General features: G+C 45.5%; 2 protein-coding genes across 3 annotated transcripts; one reads left to right on the top strand and one right to left on the bottom strand.

Moving 5' to 3' along the window:
* The first annotated feature begins 690 nt into the window (after positions 1 to 690).
* LOC112114112 (olfactory receptor 4E2-like) lies at positions 691 to 1,626 on the top strand. The gene has a single exon (XM_024210669.1). The coding sequence runs from the start codon at positions 691 to 693 to the stop codon at positions 1,624 to 1,626; it is 936 nt and encodes a 311-aa protein (XP_024066437.1).
* A 4,045-nt stretch (positions 1,627 to 5,671) lies between these two features.
* LOC112114113 (olfactory receptor 4E1-like) lies at positions 5,672 to 8,483 on the bottom strand. 2 transcript variants are annotated; one of them, XM_026660937.1, is made up of 2 exons: positions 8,470 to 8,483; positions 5,672 to 6,587 (listed from the first exon to the last, which is right to left on the bottom strand). In XM_026660937.1, exons 1-2 carry the CDS (start codon positions 8,481 to 8,483, stop codon positions 5,672 to 5,674), a joined length of 930 nt encoding a protein of 309 aa, XP_026516722.1. The 2 variants fall into 2 exon arrangements, with proteins under 2 accessions (XP_026516722.1, XP_026516721.1); XM_026660936.1 differs by lacking the exon at positions 8,470 to 8,483 and having other exon boundaries at positions 5,672 to 6,607.
* Positions 8,484 to 14,485: the final 6,002 nt, after the last annotated feature.

Here is a 14,485-nt window from a genome sequence, read left to right as displayed (position 1 = left end):
GGCGGGGAGCGGTTCCCCTGTGCGCCCCCCCCCGTTACTGCGGGCGGCCCTCTCCGCGCCGCCTCCCCCCGCCCCAGCTCACCTCCACTCCACCTCCTCACCTGAGCGGGCTTTTAGGCGCCCCCAACCACTAGGCGCCCTAGGCTGCCGCCTAGTTCACCTAGTGGTTGCACCGGCCCTGGGCTCTCTTCTGAGCCCTTGGTGTGGCGGGGAGAGGTGTGTGTGTCTGTGGGAATGGCTTGTGTACAATGATTTATCGGTTGTCTTGTGCATGGACTGGGTTGTTGGATATAACGACTGTGTGTAGAGATCCTCGCTATTAACCTGACATCATGTCCGTGACAGTTTCACGTGGCTAATGGTTTCTTTCTTTCTTTCTCCTCCACACACAGGCTGGGATTTCCAAGGGAGCCCAAGGGAGTAAGGCACTGTAAAAGTCAATGGGAGTTGGGCACTCTCTTTTTAAAAAACCTGCCTGTAGAGTGAGTGTTTCAAATCCCCCTCAGGGAAGCAGATGCCCGCTATCCACTCATTTTAAGTGTCCAAATCCCTTAGCTGGCTTTGAAACTCCCCCATCCCCAGGCCCTGAACTTCTTGCCCCCAGATCCCAGCGAAGAGCTCTGCTTGGCACACGTCCCCGTGATTCCCTGCCTGGTGCAGTGCGTGGGCCTCCCCCGCAGAGCTTGCTGCATGGATGGGGAGAATGTCACCGTGGTGACACACTTTGTATTGCTCGGCCTCACCGAGACCCGGGAGCTGCAGCTGGTCCTCTTCGCCCTCTTCTTCATCATTTACCTGCTGATCCTGGCGGGGAACGTCCTCATCATGGTGACGGTGGTCAACGACCGGCGCCTCCATACCCCCATGTACTTTTTCCTGGGGAATCTCTCCTTCATCGACATCTGCCACGCTTCGGTCACGGCCCCCAAGATGCTGGCTGATCTCCTCTCTGCGGAGAAGACCATCTCCTTCGGGGGCTGCGTGGCCCAACTTTTCTTCCTCCACCTCTGCGTCTGTGCCGAGATCTTCCTCCTGACCGTCATGGCCTACGACCGCTACGTGGCCATCTGTCACCCGCTGCAGTACCCCACGCTCATGAGTCTGCGAGCCTGCACCTGGCTGGTGGGGGCCCTGTGGTCTGGAGCCATCATCCACTCCCTGGTGCAGACCGTGCTCACCGTCCGGCTGCCCTACTGTGGCCCCAACGTCATCGATAGCTTCTTTTGCGACGTGCCGCCTGTCATCAAGCTGGCCTGCACCGACACCTACCTGACAGGGGTGCTGATCGTCTCTAACAGCGGCATGATCTCTCTCACCTGCTTCCTGGCCCTGCTAGGCTCCTACCTGGTGATCCTGGTCTCTCTGCGGAGCCGGAGCGTTGAAGGGCGGCGCAAAGCGCTCTCCACCTGTGGTTCCCACTTGGCGGTGGTGGCGTTGTTCTTTGGGCCGTGCATATTCATCTACACCCGCCCTGCCACCAGCTTCTCGCTGGACAAGGTTGTGTCGGTTTTCTACACGGTGGTGACCCCGGTGCTCAACCCGGTGATCTACACCCTAAGGAACCAGGAGGTGAAGGGGGCCATGAGGAAACTGAGGGAGAGACAGATTTTCTCCAGGGGGAAATAGGGTAATGTCCAGACAGATGGGGTCCATATGGAGGAGAACCCTCCAAGGTAGGAATGGACCAGTGCATGGGGAAATGGGGTCCAAAGGGATGGATTGGAAGACACACAAAAACACACACACATAAATACACAAACACACATTAACACCGAACACATTTTTTCTTTATTGTGATTACCAACAAACAATAAAGCTGAGCTGATGTAAGTCCAAGGGAATGTAACAACAAAGCAGGAAGGGAAGGAAAGCTCTCCTGGGTCCCAGCTGGACACAGAGTCTGATGCACTGAGCACATGCTATCAGCTGATATTATCCCCGGGCTTAACTGATCCAAAGGCCCAAGCTCGCGTGATTAAAGTTACTTATTCGTTAAAGTTCTGTGGAGCCAGGAGCGCCAGGAAACTCCAGCTGTGGAATTCTCCTCCGCGCATTCTCTGCTCCCTGCCACATTTCACCAGGAGCTAGAAGAGATTTTACTTTGGAATCTGTCACACAATCAGGGTCTGCTCAATAGAGCATGTGGGGAGCCCAGGACTGGCCTAGCAGGGGACTATGGTTTGGGATTGAGGGACACCAGCAGAGCTGAAGGGTGTGGGGAGTGCAGGGGGGCTGTGGTTTGGGATAGAGGGGCACCAGCAGAGCTGAGTGTGTGGAGTCTCAGAACTAGTCATATGTGACCATAGATATTTGAGTTTACCAAGGGTCACTCCATGGAATATTTCGCAATAGAACCCAGGAGTCCGGTCTCCCAGCCCCCTGCTCATCCCAGTGGCTCTCAACCTTTCCAGACGACTGTTCCCCTTTCAGGAGTCTGATTTGTCTTGTGTACTCCCAAATTTCACCTCACTTAAAAACGACTTGCTTACAAAATCAGACATAAAAATACAAACATGTCACAACACACTTTTACTGAACAATGGCTGACTTTCTCATTTGTACCATATAATTATAAAATAAATCAATTGGAATATAAATATTGTACTTCCATTTCAGTGTATAGTGTGTATAGAGCAGCATAAGCAAGTCATTGTCAATATGAAATTTTAGTTTGTACTGATTTTGCTAGTGCTTTTTCTGTATCCTGTTGTAAAACTAGGCCAATATCTAGATGAGTTGATGTACCCCCTGGAAGACCTCTGCATACCCCCATCTAACCTAACCCCTCCTGGGGGAATGCAGAGGTCTTCCAAGGGGTATCTGTACCCCTGGTTGAGAACCACTGCTCTAACCCAGTAGACCCCACTCCTCACCCAGAGCTGATAGGACCCAGGGGTCCCAGCTCCCAGCCCTTGCTTGACCTCTTAGATTTTACCCCCCCCAAGTTTTGGGGGTTTTGTCTGCGTGGGGGTGAGAAGCTTGAATAGGTGATGGGTTTATGGGCAGGTGGGACATTACTAGTTCCTTAGGGGTCACTCTAGTCCATCAATGACTGGTGGGAATGCGATGAGAGTTCGACAGTGGAACAGCCCGAATGCAACCTGCTGGGCGTGTTGTGTCACTTCTTACGCCAGCCGGCTTGTGCAGTCTCTCCTGAGAGTGGATTCTGCTTCTGTTTCTTCCACGTGCCTCATCACACTCCTGCTGCCACTTTTAATTAGATCCTGAACAACTTGTTCCGCAGGCAGCATCAGCCCAGCTGGACTTCCTTTGAAAGCTTGTAATGGGACCCAGAGGAATTGATTAGAAGGATGCAAACTTGTGCTGGAGACTTTGCAATGGCATGAAACAGAGATAAGGGGCCAGATCCCTAATGGGTGTAAGTCAGACATAACTCCACTGGAGTCAGTGGGGCCAGATTCCACACTGGTGCAAAGTGGCCATAACTCCACTGGAGTCAACGAGGTCCAGGCCCCCAGGTAGTGTAAATCACCCATAGCTTCATTAGGGTCAATGGGACAGATTCCCAGCTGCATTAAGTTACCCACTCATTCATGCACCAAGGGTTTAGACCTGTCAACCTGGGAATGGCCAGGCCAGATCAGACTGGGGCCCATCCAGCCCAGTTTTCTGTCTTGACAGTGCCCGGTACCAGCGATGGAAACTGCCTCGAGGGAAGTTTCCCCCATCCCCTGTCTGTTAGTGCTGGGTTTATGCTCAGAACCTGGAGTGTTTATGGCCCTTCCAAACTGTGTAATGCAACTCTGGATGTTCTCCTTAGCCATCTTGTTAAGTGAGATGTGTTAACCAGAGGCGGAGGTCAGAACAGATTAGATGAGCCTTAAGAGACCGATAAATCAACCCCCTGAAGACAAATGGGGTATTTGAGCCCACCCAGCAGTTTAGACTTTGTGGGCAGAGAGCACCAAAGGGCTTTGTCATTGTAGGTTTGTGGTACAACCCAAGCAAAGGGACACAGGGCTAGAGAGAGACAGCAGCAAGGGAGAAGGTGAGCCAACCAGCCGGCTGAAAGAGTTTGGTGTCAGGAGCAAAGAAGCTTTCCCTGTTTTTTGCTTCTCTCCTATGTCTGGAGAAGCAGGACTGTACACCCCTTGTAAATAAACACGAGTCCATCAGCGAAAATACCAGAGTCCTTTGTTGATTTCTGCTCCCAACCAGAACACCCCCAGCTCCCCAAACTTGGACTAGCTGCTACGTCAAAAGGGATAACGATATAAACGTGGCACTGTATGAAGCCCTGCTCAGTGGTGCTGGGCAAGACTCGGGATTTCCATGCCACGGGAAAACTGGACATTTTGAAATTTGTTTTCAGTGTGAAATCAGAACGAAAAACAACAACAAAAGTTCAAGCTTTCCCACTTTCAGGTCAATAAAAATGTTCTGTTCTGATTTCAGTTTTAAAAAATATTGTAGATTATGATTGATACTATAATGTACAATGAAGTACATTTTGAAATAAAATGAAACATCAAAAGGTTTCATTCCGATAAGGTCAGAATGAAATATTTTGACTTGCTCAAAATGCTTTCTCGCCCCCAGCCCGCCCATCAAAATTGACACTTTCCCATGAAAAGTTTCAAATTCAACAAAATGTCCTTTTTTGACAGAAAATGTTCAGGTGGAGAATGTTTGACCTGCTGCATTGCAAACTCTCAGTGGTACCATGAGGTATTGAGTTCCTGTAGCTAAATATTTCTTGTGATTACAGGTAGAGACAGGCTAGCACCTGAATATTTTTGCTGAAAAATGCAGATTTGGATTGACTGAAACATTTCACGCATAAGAATAAGAAACATAAGAGTGGCCATACTTGGTCAGACCAAAGGCCCATCTAGCCCAGTAGCCTGTCTTCAGACAGTGGCCAGTGCCAGATGCTTCAGGAGGAATGAACAGAACAGGGCAATTATTAGGTGATCCATCCTCTGTCGTCCAATCCCAGCATCTGGCAGTCATGGGCTTAGCCACTGATGGACCTATCCTCTGTGAACTCCACCATGAACATCCACCATGCATTCGTGTCTATTTTGCTGAATTATTTTGATAGGGAAAAATATTCTGAAAAAATAAAAATGTTTCATTTTGACATTTTAAAAATAAAATGTTTTGTTTTTTTGATTTGAGATAATTTTTTTGTTTCAAAGTTTACTTTGATTTTATTATTGTTTTTTAAAAAGCTAAAAAAAATTAAACAAAAAATTCAGTTTCAGAGAGAAGGAGACATTTCATTCTACCCAAAATTATCCCTCCCCTTCCCCCCCTACATAATTTTTTGGAACTGCCAGAGAACCAAAAGTAATTTATTTTGTTAGCTAAGCAGCACTCAAGCTTAACCCCCTAACCCCGTCCTTCAATGGGCCAGTTAGCTGGACTATAAACCACCACTTAACTTGAGCTAGAAATTGGTGAGTGTGTATAGGAGCTGGGTTAGGGGCAATACTCAAGTTACACCATGAGCGATCACGGCGGTGAAGACAATCCCTAAAGATGGACAGATCACCACCCATCACTGTTTTATCTGGGTGAGAAGAGATAAATATTCATAGAGTCCTAGATACAAAGGCCAGAAGAGACCACTGTGATCATCTAGTCTGGCCTCCTGCATGACACAGGCCAGAGAACTGCCCCAAAAATGATTCCTCAGGACTCAGGGTCAGTTGTTTCTGGAATTGACCTGCCTCTCCTGCAGTTTGCGCAGTGCCTGCAGCATGTCCTCGTTCCTCAGGGTGTAGATGATGGGGTTAAGCAGCGGAGTGACAGCCGTGAAGAACACTGACACCACCTTGTCTGCGGCCAGGCTCTTGGCTGGCCTGAGGTAGATGAAGATGCAGTGGCCCAGGAAGAGCGTCACCACCGTCAGGTGGGCGGCGCAGGTGGAGAGCGCCTTGCGCCGCCCCTCGGAGAAGTGGTTTCTCAGGGAGATGAGGATAACCGCGTAGGAGACCACCAGCACCACGAAGCAGACCACGGAGATGAGACCTGAGTTGGAGACGATGAGCACCTCAAAGACATAGGTGTCAGCGCAGGCCAGCTTGAGGACCAACGGGACGTCGCAGAAGAAGTTGTCAATGGCATTGGGGCCACAGTATGGGAGGTTTAGGGTCAGGGCAGTCAGGGCCACGGAGTGGACCAGCCCACCCAGCCACATGGCCGCGGCCAGCTTCAGGCAGAACCTGTGGCTCATGATGGTGTCATAGCGCATGGGGTTGCAGATGGCTGCGTAGCGGTCGTAGGCCATGATGGTGAGGAGGAAGATCTCGGTGCAGGCGAAGAGGTGGAGGAAGAACATCTGGGCGATGCATTCGCCAAAGGAGATGGTCTTCCTCTCCACTAGGAAGTCAGCCAGCATCTTGGGCATCACCACTGAGGAGTGGCAGACGTCGATGAAAGAGAGGTTGCTGAGGAAAAAGTACATGGGGGTGTGCAGGCCTTGGTCGTAGGTGATGGTGAAGACAATGAGCGTGTTCCCCAGCAGGATCAACACGTAGATGACTGTGAAGAAGGCGAACAGGACCAGCTCCAGGGCGTGGTTGGTGCTCAGGCCAGAAAGGATGAACTCATTCACCCTGCTCTCATTCCACACCACCATGTTCCGTCTTGGGTTTATTGCCCCTGGAAGAACGGACATGATGGGAGAGGCAGGTGGTTAGTTGTGGGATAGATGTTGCAAGAAGTGATGGCAGTTATTTGGTACCGACATTTTGAAGCCCTGTGCAAGAGGAGAGCCAGGAAAAATGTGCAGAATACACGCACGAGGAGAACCATGCAACACCTGGAGAGCTGGTCAAAACTTGGGAATTTCTGTTCCACAGGAAAATTCCAGGGTTTAAAAAAAAATGTTCTCATTCTGATTTGGCATAAAAACTTGAAAATTCAAAATTTCCTGCAGAAATGAAATTGTGAAATTTAACATTTCGGAAAAATCAAACTGTTTCTGTTTTACTTTTTTTTAAAGATGAAATGGAGCATCTGGCTGCCCTGACTCCCAGGGATTTCTTATGTTGCCCTGACTCCTGGGGTCTCCCTGGGCTCCCCCCAATTCTGGGAGACTCAAGACTCTGCCCCTGACTCCAGCTTTAAAATCTGTTCAAGAGGAGAGAAGAACAAAAATCCATGCAACAAGAGAGCCCTGCAGAACGCATGCAAAGGAGAGCTATGAAGAATGCATGCAATGGGAAAGCCATGCAAAAAATCCATGCCACAAGAGAACTGTTGAAAATGCATGCAAGGGAAGAGATGTGGAAAACGTTTATGACAGGACAGCAGTGCAAAACTCATAGACTCATAGACTCATAGACTTAAAGGTCAGAAGGGACCATTATGGTCATCTAGTCTGACCTCCTGCATGATGCAGGCCACAAAAGCTGACCCACCCACTTTCCCTTAACTCAGCTGTTGAAGTCTCCAGATCGTGATTTAAAGACTTCAAGTCGCAGAGAATCCTCCAGCTTGCGACCCCTGCCCAATGCTGCGGAGGAAGGCGAAAAACCTCCAGGGCCTCTGCCAATCTACCCTGGAGGAAAATTCCTTCCCGACCCCAAATATGGCGATCGGTAGAACCCCGAGCATACAGTGTGAAAACGTGTGAAGCAGGAAATCTGTGCAAAACGTATGCAGTGGGAAAGCTGTGCAGACTGGTAAATAGATCAAGCTCTGTTCCAGGCCCATTAGGCTGCTTGAGCAGAGTCCCAGTTCTTTCCCTGCTCCCTCACACATGCTCTAGGGGGTAGGGACCCTCTACAAGGGCATGACAGCATTCGATCCCCGCTTGGTTGGGCCCTGTAGGGGCCTAAATGATGGCCACTGTCTTGGCTAGCTAACCAGGGATTGACCTGTGGACCTTCATGGTTAATAGCATGGGCTGCTGCACCTTGAGTGAGCCAGGCTTCACTCACTGCTGCTGGCACAGACCCATATCCCCAGCAAATGGGGCTCAGCGGGGGCATAGAAGGCCCCAGCCTACTGCAAATAATAAGGGCTGTTCAAGCATTTCCCTGCGCAAAGAGTTTTAAATGAACAATTTGCTTTTGTTCAGAAAACTTTGTTCAGTTTTTGTTTTTTTTAATTTTCTGATTTTTTAAATTTTACAAAAATATTTTTAACACCCTCTCCCCTATTTCCCCCCATTCCCTGCATTTTTCAGTAGGAAAATGTCAGAAGGCAGTAACAGGTGACAGATATTAGTTGTGTCACTTAATGGAGATCTGGAAGAAGTTTGGTTACAATGCCAATGAGAGCCAGATATAACTTGAAGAGAACAGAAGAGAACAGAGAAAATTATAATGTAACAGAGGAAATTAGGAGAGAAGAGAAAACACTGATAACTTTTCATTGACAGTGACATTTTTTTCATTATTTTTTTTATAAAATAAATCAGAAGTGTTTGAACTTTTCTACACAATCCTTTTCCCTAAATGTTTAGGCCAGAAGGGACCATTATGATAATCTAACCTAACCTTCTCCATCACACGTACCAGAGAATGTCACCCAATAATTTCTGCATCAAGCCCTTATCCTCTGTTTGAGCTAGAGGGAGTCTATAGGAAAGTCCTCTAGCCTTGATTTACAGACTCCAAGTGATGAAGAATCTACCAAGTCTCTGTGTAGGTTGTTCCACTCACTGTTCAGACTTTGTGCCTCGTATCTAGTCTGATTTTTTGGTAGCTTCAATTGGATCTCATGCCCTTTGCTGCTCAATTTCAGAGCTGTCTGCTGCCAGAAGACTTTTGCACATGTAGGTATATCTATCCGACGTAGATGTGTCCTGAGCGTGGAGGGAGCAGAGAGACACGGTTATGAGAGGAAATGGAAGGAGGTGATTCAGGGGCCGTAAGCCAGGAGATAGCAGCTGTCACACACACAGACATGCGCTCCTTCCAGCAGAGGCAGCAGACAGACAGACAGACATTACAGAGAGATAGATGGGGCAGCTTTCTCTCTCTCATACACATCGGCTTTCTGAGCAGGGCTCATTCAGTCAGTAGGGGACAGACAGACAGACACACTCTAATCTTCCCTCAAAGAGAGGTGCTAGCATAAACCAAATTTAGTTAAGTTACTTGACTAGGTTACCTGGGGAGGTGTGGAATCCTCAAGTATAATTACGCATGCCAAAAAAGAATTTGAAGAGCAATTAGCAAAAGACAAAAACTGGCAGCACAATGTTTTTTTAAGGACATCAGAAGCAGGAAGCCTGCCAAACAATCAGTGGGGCCACTGGACCATCCAGGTGCTAAAGGAACACTCAAGGAAGACAAGACCATTCCAGGGAAGCTCAGTGAATTCTTTGCATCGGTCTTTACTGCAGAGGATGTGAGGGAGATTCCCACACCTGAACCATTCTTTTTAGGTGACAAAACTGAGGAACTGTCCCAGATTCAGGGTCATTAGAGGACGTTTTGGAACAAACTGATAATGTAAACAGTAATAAATCACTAGGACCAGATGGTACCACCCAACAGTTCTGAAGGAAATCAAATATGAGATTGCAGAACTATTAATGGTGGCATGTAACCTATCATTTAAATCAGCCTCAATATCAGATGACTGAAGGGTAGCTAATATAATGCCAATTTTTTAAAAAGGCTCCAGAGGCATAAGAACATAAGAACGGCCGTACTGGGTCAGACCAAAGGTCCATCCAGCCCAGTATCCTGTCTACTGACAGTGGCCAATGTCAGGTGCCCCAGAGGGAGTGAACCTAACAGGTAATGATCAAGTGATCTCTCTCCTGCCATCCATCTCCACCCTCTGACAAACAGAGGCTAGGGACACCATTCTTTACCCATCCTGGCTAATAGCCATTAATGGACTTAATCTCCATGAATTTATCCAGTTCTCTTTTAAATGCTGTTATAGTCCTAGCCTTCACAACCTCCTCAGGCAAGGAGTTCCACAAGTTGACTGTGCACCGTGTGAAGAAGAATTTCCTTTTATTTGTTTTAATTTAATTTTATCTGCCCATTAATTTCATTTGGTGGCCCCTAGTTCTTGTATTATGGGAATAAGTAAATAACTTTTCCTTATCTACTTTCTCCACATCACTCATAATTTTATAGACCACTATCATACCCCTCCTTAGTCTCCTCTTTTCCAAGCTGAAAAGTCCTAGCCTCTTTAATCTCTCCTCATATGGGACCTGTTCCAAACCCCTAATCATTTTAGTTGCCCTTTTCTGAACCTTTTCTAGTGCCAGTATATCTTTTTTGAGATGAGGAGACCACATCTGTACACAGTAATTAAGATGTGGGCGTACCATGGATTTATATAAGAGCAATAATATATTCTCCATCTTATTCTCTATCCCCTTTTTAATGATTCCTAACATCCTGTTTGCTTTTTTGACCACCTCTGTACACTGCGTGGACATCTTCAGAGAACTATCCATGATGACTCCAAGATCTTTTTCCTGATTCGTTGTAGCTAAATTAGCCCCCATCATATTGTATGTATAGTTGGGGTTATGTTTTCCAATGTACATTACTTTACATTTATCCACATTAAATTTCATTTGCCATTTTGTTGCCCAATCACTTAGTTTTGTGAGATCTTTTTGAAGTTCTTCACAGTCTGCTTTGGTCTTAACTATCTTGAGCAGTTTAGTATCATCTGCAAACTTTGCCACCTCACTTTTTACCCCTTTCTACAGATCATTTATGAATAAGTTGAATAGGATTGGTCCTAGGACTGACCCTTGGGGAACACCACTAGTTACCCCTCTCCATTCTGAGAATTTACCATTTCTTCCTACCCTTTGTTCCCTGTCTTTTAACCAGTTCTCAGTCCATGAAAGGACCTTCCCTTTTATCTCATGACAACTTAATTTACATAAGAGCCTTTGGTGAGGGACCTTGTCAAAGGCTTTCTGGAAATCTAAGTATACTACGTCCACCGGATCCCCCTTGTCCACATGTTTGTTGACCCCTTCAAAGAACTCTAATAGATTAGTAAGACACGATTTCCCTTTACAGAAACCATGTTGACTTTTGCCCATCAATTTATGTTCTTCTATGTGTCTGACAATTTTATTCTTTACTATTGTTTCAACTAATTTGCCCGGTACCGACGTTAGACTTACTGGTCTGTAATTGCTGGGATCACCTCTAGAGCCCTTTTAAAATATTGGCGTTACATTAGCTATCTTCCAGTCATTGGGTACAAAAGCCGATTTAAAGGACAGGTTACAAACCATAGATAAAAGTTCTGCAACTTCACATTTGAGTTCTTTCAGAACTCTTGGGTGAATGCCATCTGGTCCCGGTGACTTGTTACTGTTAAGTTTATCAATTAATTCCAAAACCTCCTCTAGTGACACTTCAATCTGTGACAGTTCCTCAGATTTGTCACCTACAAAAGCCGGCTCAGGTTTGGGAATCTCCCTAACATCCTCAGCCGTGAAGACTGAAGCAAAGAATCCATTTAGTTTCTCCGCAATGACTTTATCATCTTTAAGTGCTCCTTTTATATCTCCATCATCCAGGGGCCCCACTGGTTGTTTAGCAGGCTTCCTGCTTCTGATGTATTTAAAAAACATTTTGTTATTACCTTTTGCATTTTTGGCTAGCCGTTCTTCAAACTCCTCTTTGGCTTTTCTTCTTACATTTTTACACTTAATTTGGCAGTGTTTATGCTCCTTTCTATTTACCTCACTAGGATTTGACTTCCACTTTTTAAAAGATGCCTTTTTATCTCTCACTGCTTCTTTTACATGGTTGTTAAGCCACGGTGGCAATTACACACCTGGCAATTACAAGCAGGTACACCTAACTTTAATGCCACTCAAACTGGTTGAGGCTATAGTAAAGAACAGAATTAATCAGACACATAGATGAACATGATACAGTGGGGAAGAGTGAACATGGCTTTTGTAAAGGGAAATCATGCCTCACCAATCTATTAGAATTCTTTGCGGGTGTCAACAAGCATGTGGACAAGAATGATCCAGTTGATATAGTGAACTTGGACTTTCAGAAAAACTTTGACAAGGTCCCACACCAAAAGCTCTTAAGCAAAGTAAGCTGTCATGGAATAAGAGGGAAAGTCCTCTCATGGATCAGTAACTGGTTAAAATAAATAGGAAAGAAAGGGTAGGAATAAATGGTCAATTTTCACAATGAAGAGAGGTAAATAGCAGGGTCTCCCAAGGATCTGTACTGGGAACTGTGTTATTTAACATATTAATAAATAATCTGGAAAAGGGGATGAATAGCGAGGTGGTAAAATTTGCAGATGATACAAAATTACTCAAGATAGCTTAGTCCGAAACAGACTTCAAAGAGTTACAAAGGGATCTCACAAAACTGGGTGACTGGGCAACAAAATGGCAGATGAAATTCAATGTTGATAAATGCAAAGTAATGCAGGTTGGAAAACATAATCCCAACTCTACATACAAAATGATGGGTCTATATTAGCGGTTACCTCTCAAGAAAGATCTTGGAGTTTTCATGGATAGTCCTCGGAAAACATTTGCTCAATGTACAGCAGCAGTCAAAAAAACTATCAGAGTGTTAGGAACCATTAGGGAAGGGATAGAGAATAAGACAGAAAATATCCTATTGCCTCTCTATAAATCCAAGGTACGCCTACACCAAGAATACTGTGTGCATTTCTGGTCACCCCATCCTGAAAAAGACATACTATAATTGGAAAAGATGTAGAGTAGGGCAACAAAAATGACTAGGGGTCTGGAACAGCTTCCATAGGAGGAGAGATTAATAAGACTGGGACTTTTCAGCTTGGAAAAGAAATGACTAAAGGGGGATATGATAGAAGTCTATAAAATCATAAATGGGGTGGTGAAAGTGAATAAGAAAGTGTTATTTACTCCTTCACATAACACATTAACCAGGGGTCACCCAATGAAATTAATAGGCACACAACCTGTGGAACTCAACCTGTGGAACTCATTGCCAGGGGATGTTGTGAAGGCCAAAAGTATAACTGTGTTCAAAAAAGAATTAGCTATGTTCATGGAAATTAGGTCCATGAACTGCTATTAGTCAAGACAGTAAAGGATACAACCCCATGCTCAGGGTGTCCCTAAACCTCTGACTGCTGGAAGATGGGATTGGACAACAGGGGATGGATCATTGGGTAATTGCCCTGCTCCGTTTACTCCCTCTGACACATCTGGCATTGGCCACTCTCGGAAGACAGGATACTGGGCTAGACGGACCATTGATCTGACCCAGTAGGCCGTTTTTATGTTAATCTCCATTTTTTGAGGTTTTTTTTAAGAATAGGTTGGACAAACACCTGGCAGGGATGGTTTTGCTTGGTCCTGTCTCAGTGTGGGGGGAATGGACTAGATCATCTCCCATGGTCCCTTCCAGCCCCAAATTGGTACATTTAATAAGATCATAGCAATCTTCTGTGCATACGTCTCTAATAAAGGTGAAACAAGCAGTCAAAAAATGTGAAATCCCAAAGTAGCCAAGGTTTTCTGAAGTTATGACAGAAATAGTAAAGCAACAAAAACCAAACAAAACTACCCCCCCAACCAATCAAACCTAAATAGAAGCAGAAATATTAAAAAAAAAATCCAAATTGAATGAAAAAAAACACAACTTACTCTTGTTGTAGTTCCCAATGCTTAGGGCTCTCTGGACAATCGTTGCATCTGGGCTAACTCGTAATACTTCACTTCTATGAACTAAGAAGTAAAAATTGGGACTTCTCTGTCTAAAGCAGAAGCAGCAGAATTGCCCTTTGTGCCTGTCTCTGATTATTTTATTTGATCAGAGAAATCAATTATAGTTTGTATTTAACAGGCAGTTTCTGTTTTGCTGCCAATAATATCAAAATCATTGGTGAGTAGGTTAACAATTTTGTTCCTGCTTTTAGGGTTCTGTAATAGACAGCTGGTGATTTACCAGTGTAAGCTTTTTAAAAAACAAGTTTTCTTGACTAATTTTCCAACAATCTTTGTTGTGCAAATAGGAACCTAATGGTACAATTTCTTGGTCTACTTCCTCAGAATGCAGTGACTCCTGTGCTAATTCTGTGTTGCTCTTCCTAGTCATTAATGCTCAATCTTCTTATAACAAAGAAGGATTTCTAGGTGAATTCTACCTGCAGGAGATCCCCATAACATCTAGCCCCAGAGATCCATAGCTGCTGCAGGGCAGTGTTCTCAACCCCAACTATATAACCCTTTGCACTGCTGTAAATTCAATGCAATGTGACATCAATTTGTGCTGGTACCTAAGAAAAGTTTTGTACTCCAGGGACTTGATGTTGTCTGACTTGTGGCTGAGTTGCAAGGGGAGTTGTTAAGATGTCCAAAGTTTCTGAAGGTACAAACTTTGTGAGAGTTTAACAGCTGCCACTGGGATTGGAGTCCTAAAGTTAGATCCAAAGCTGATGTTAATCAGAAGAACTCCATTGGAGTCAATGAGCCAGACCCCCAGCTGGTGTAAATTGGCCATTGCTCCAATGGGGTCAATAAAGCAGCATTGATTTACTG

This window comes from Terrapene carolina, unplaced genomic scaffold, assembly GCF_002925995.2.
Source record: "Terrapene carolina triunguis isolate 2854851 unplaced genomic scaffold, T_m_triunguis-2.0 Scaffold868, whole genome shotgun sequence".
NCBI lineage: Eukaryota > Metazoa > Chordata > Testudines > Emydidae > Terrapene > Terrapene triunguis.
This window is presented reverse-complemented; position numbering and strand designations above follow the sequence as displayed.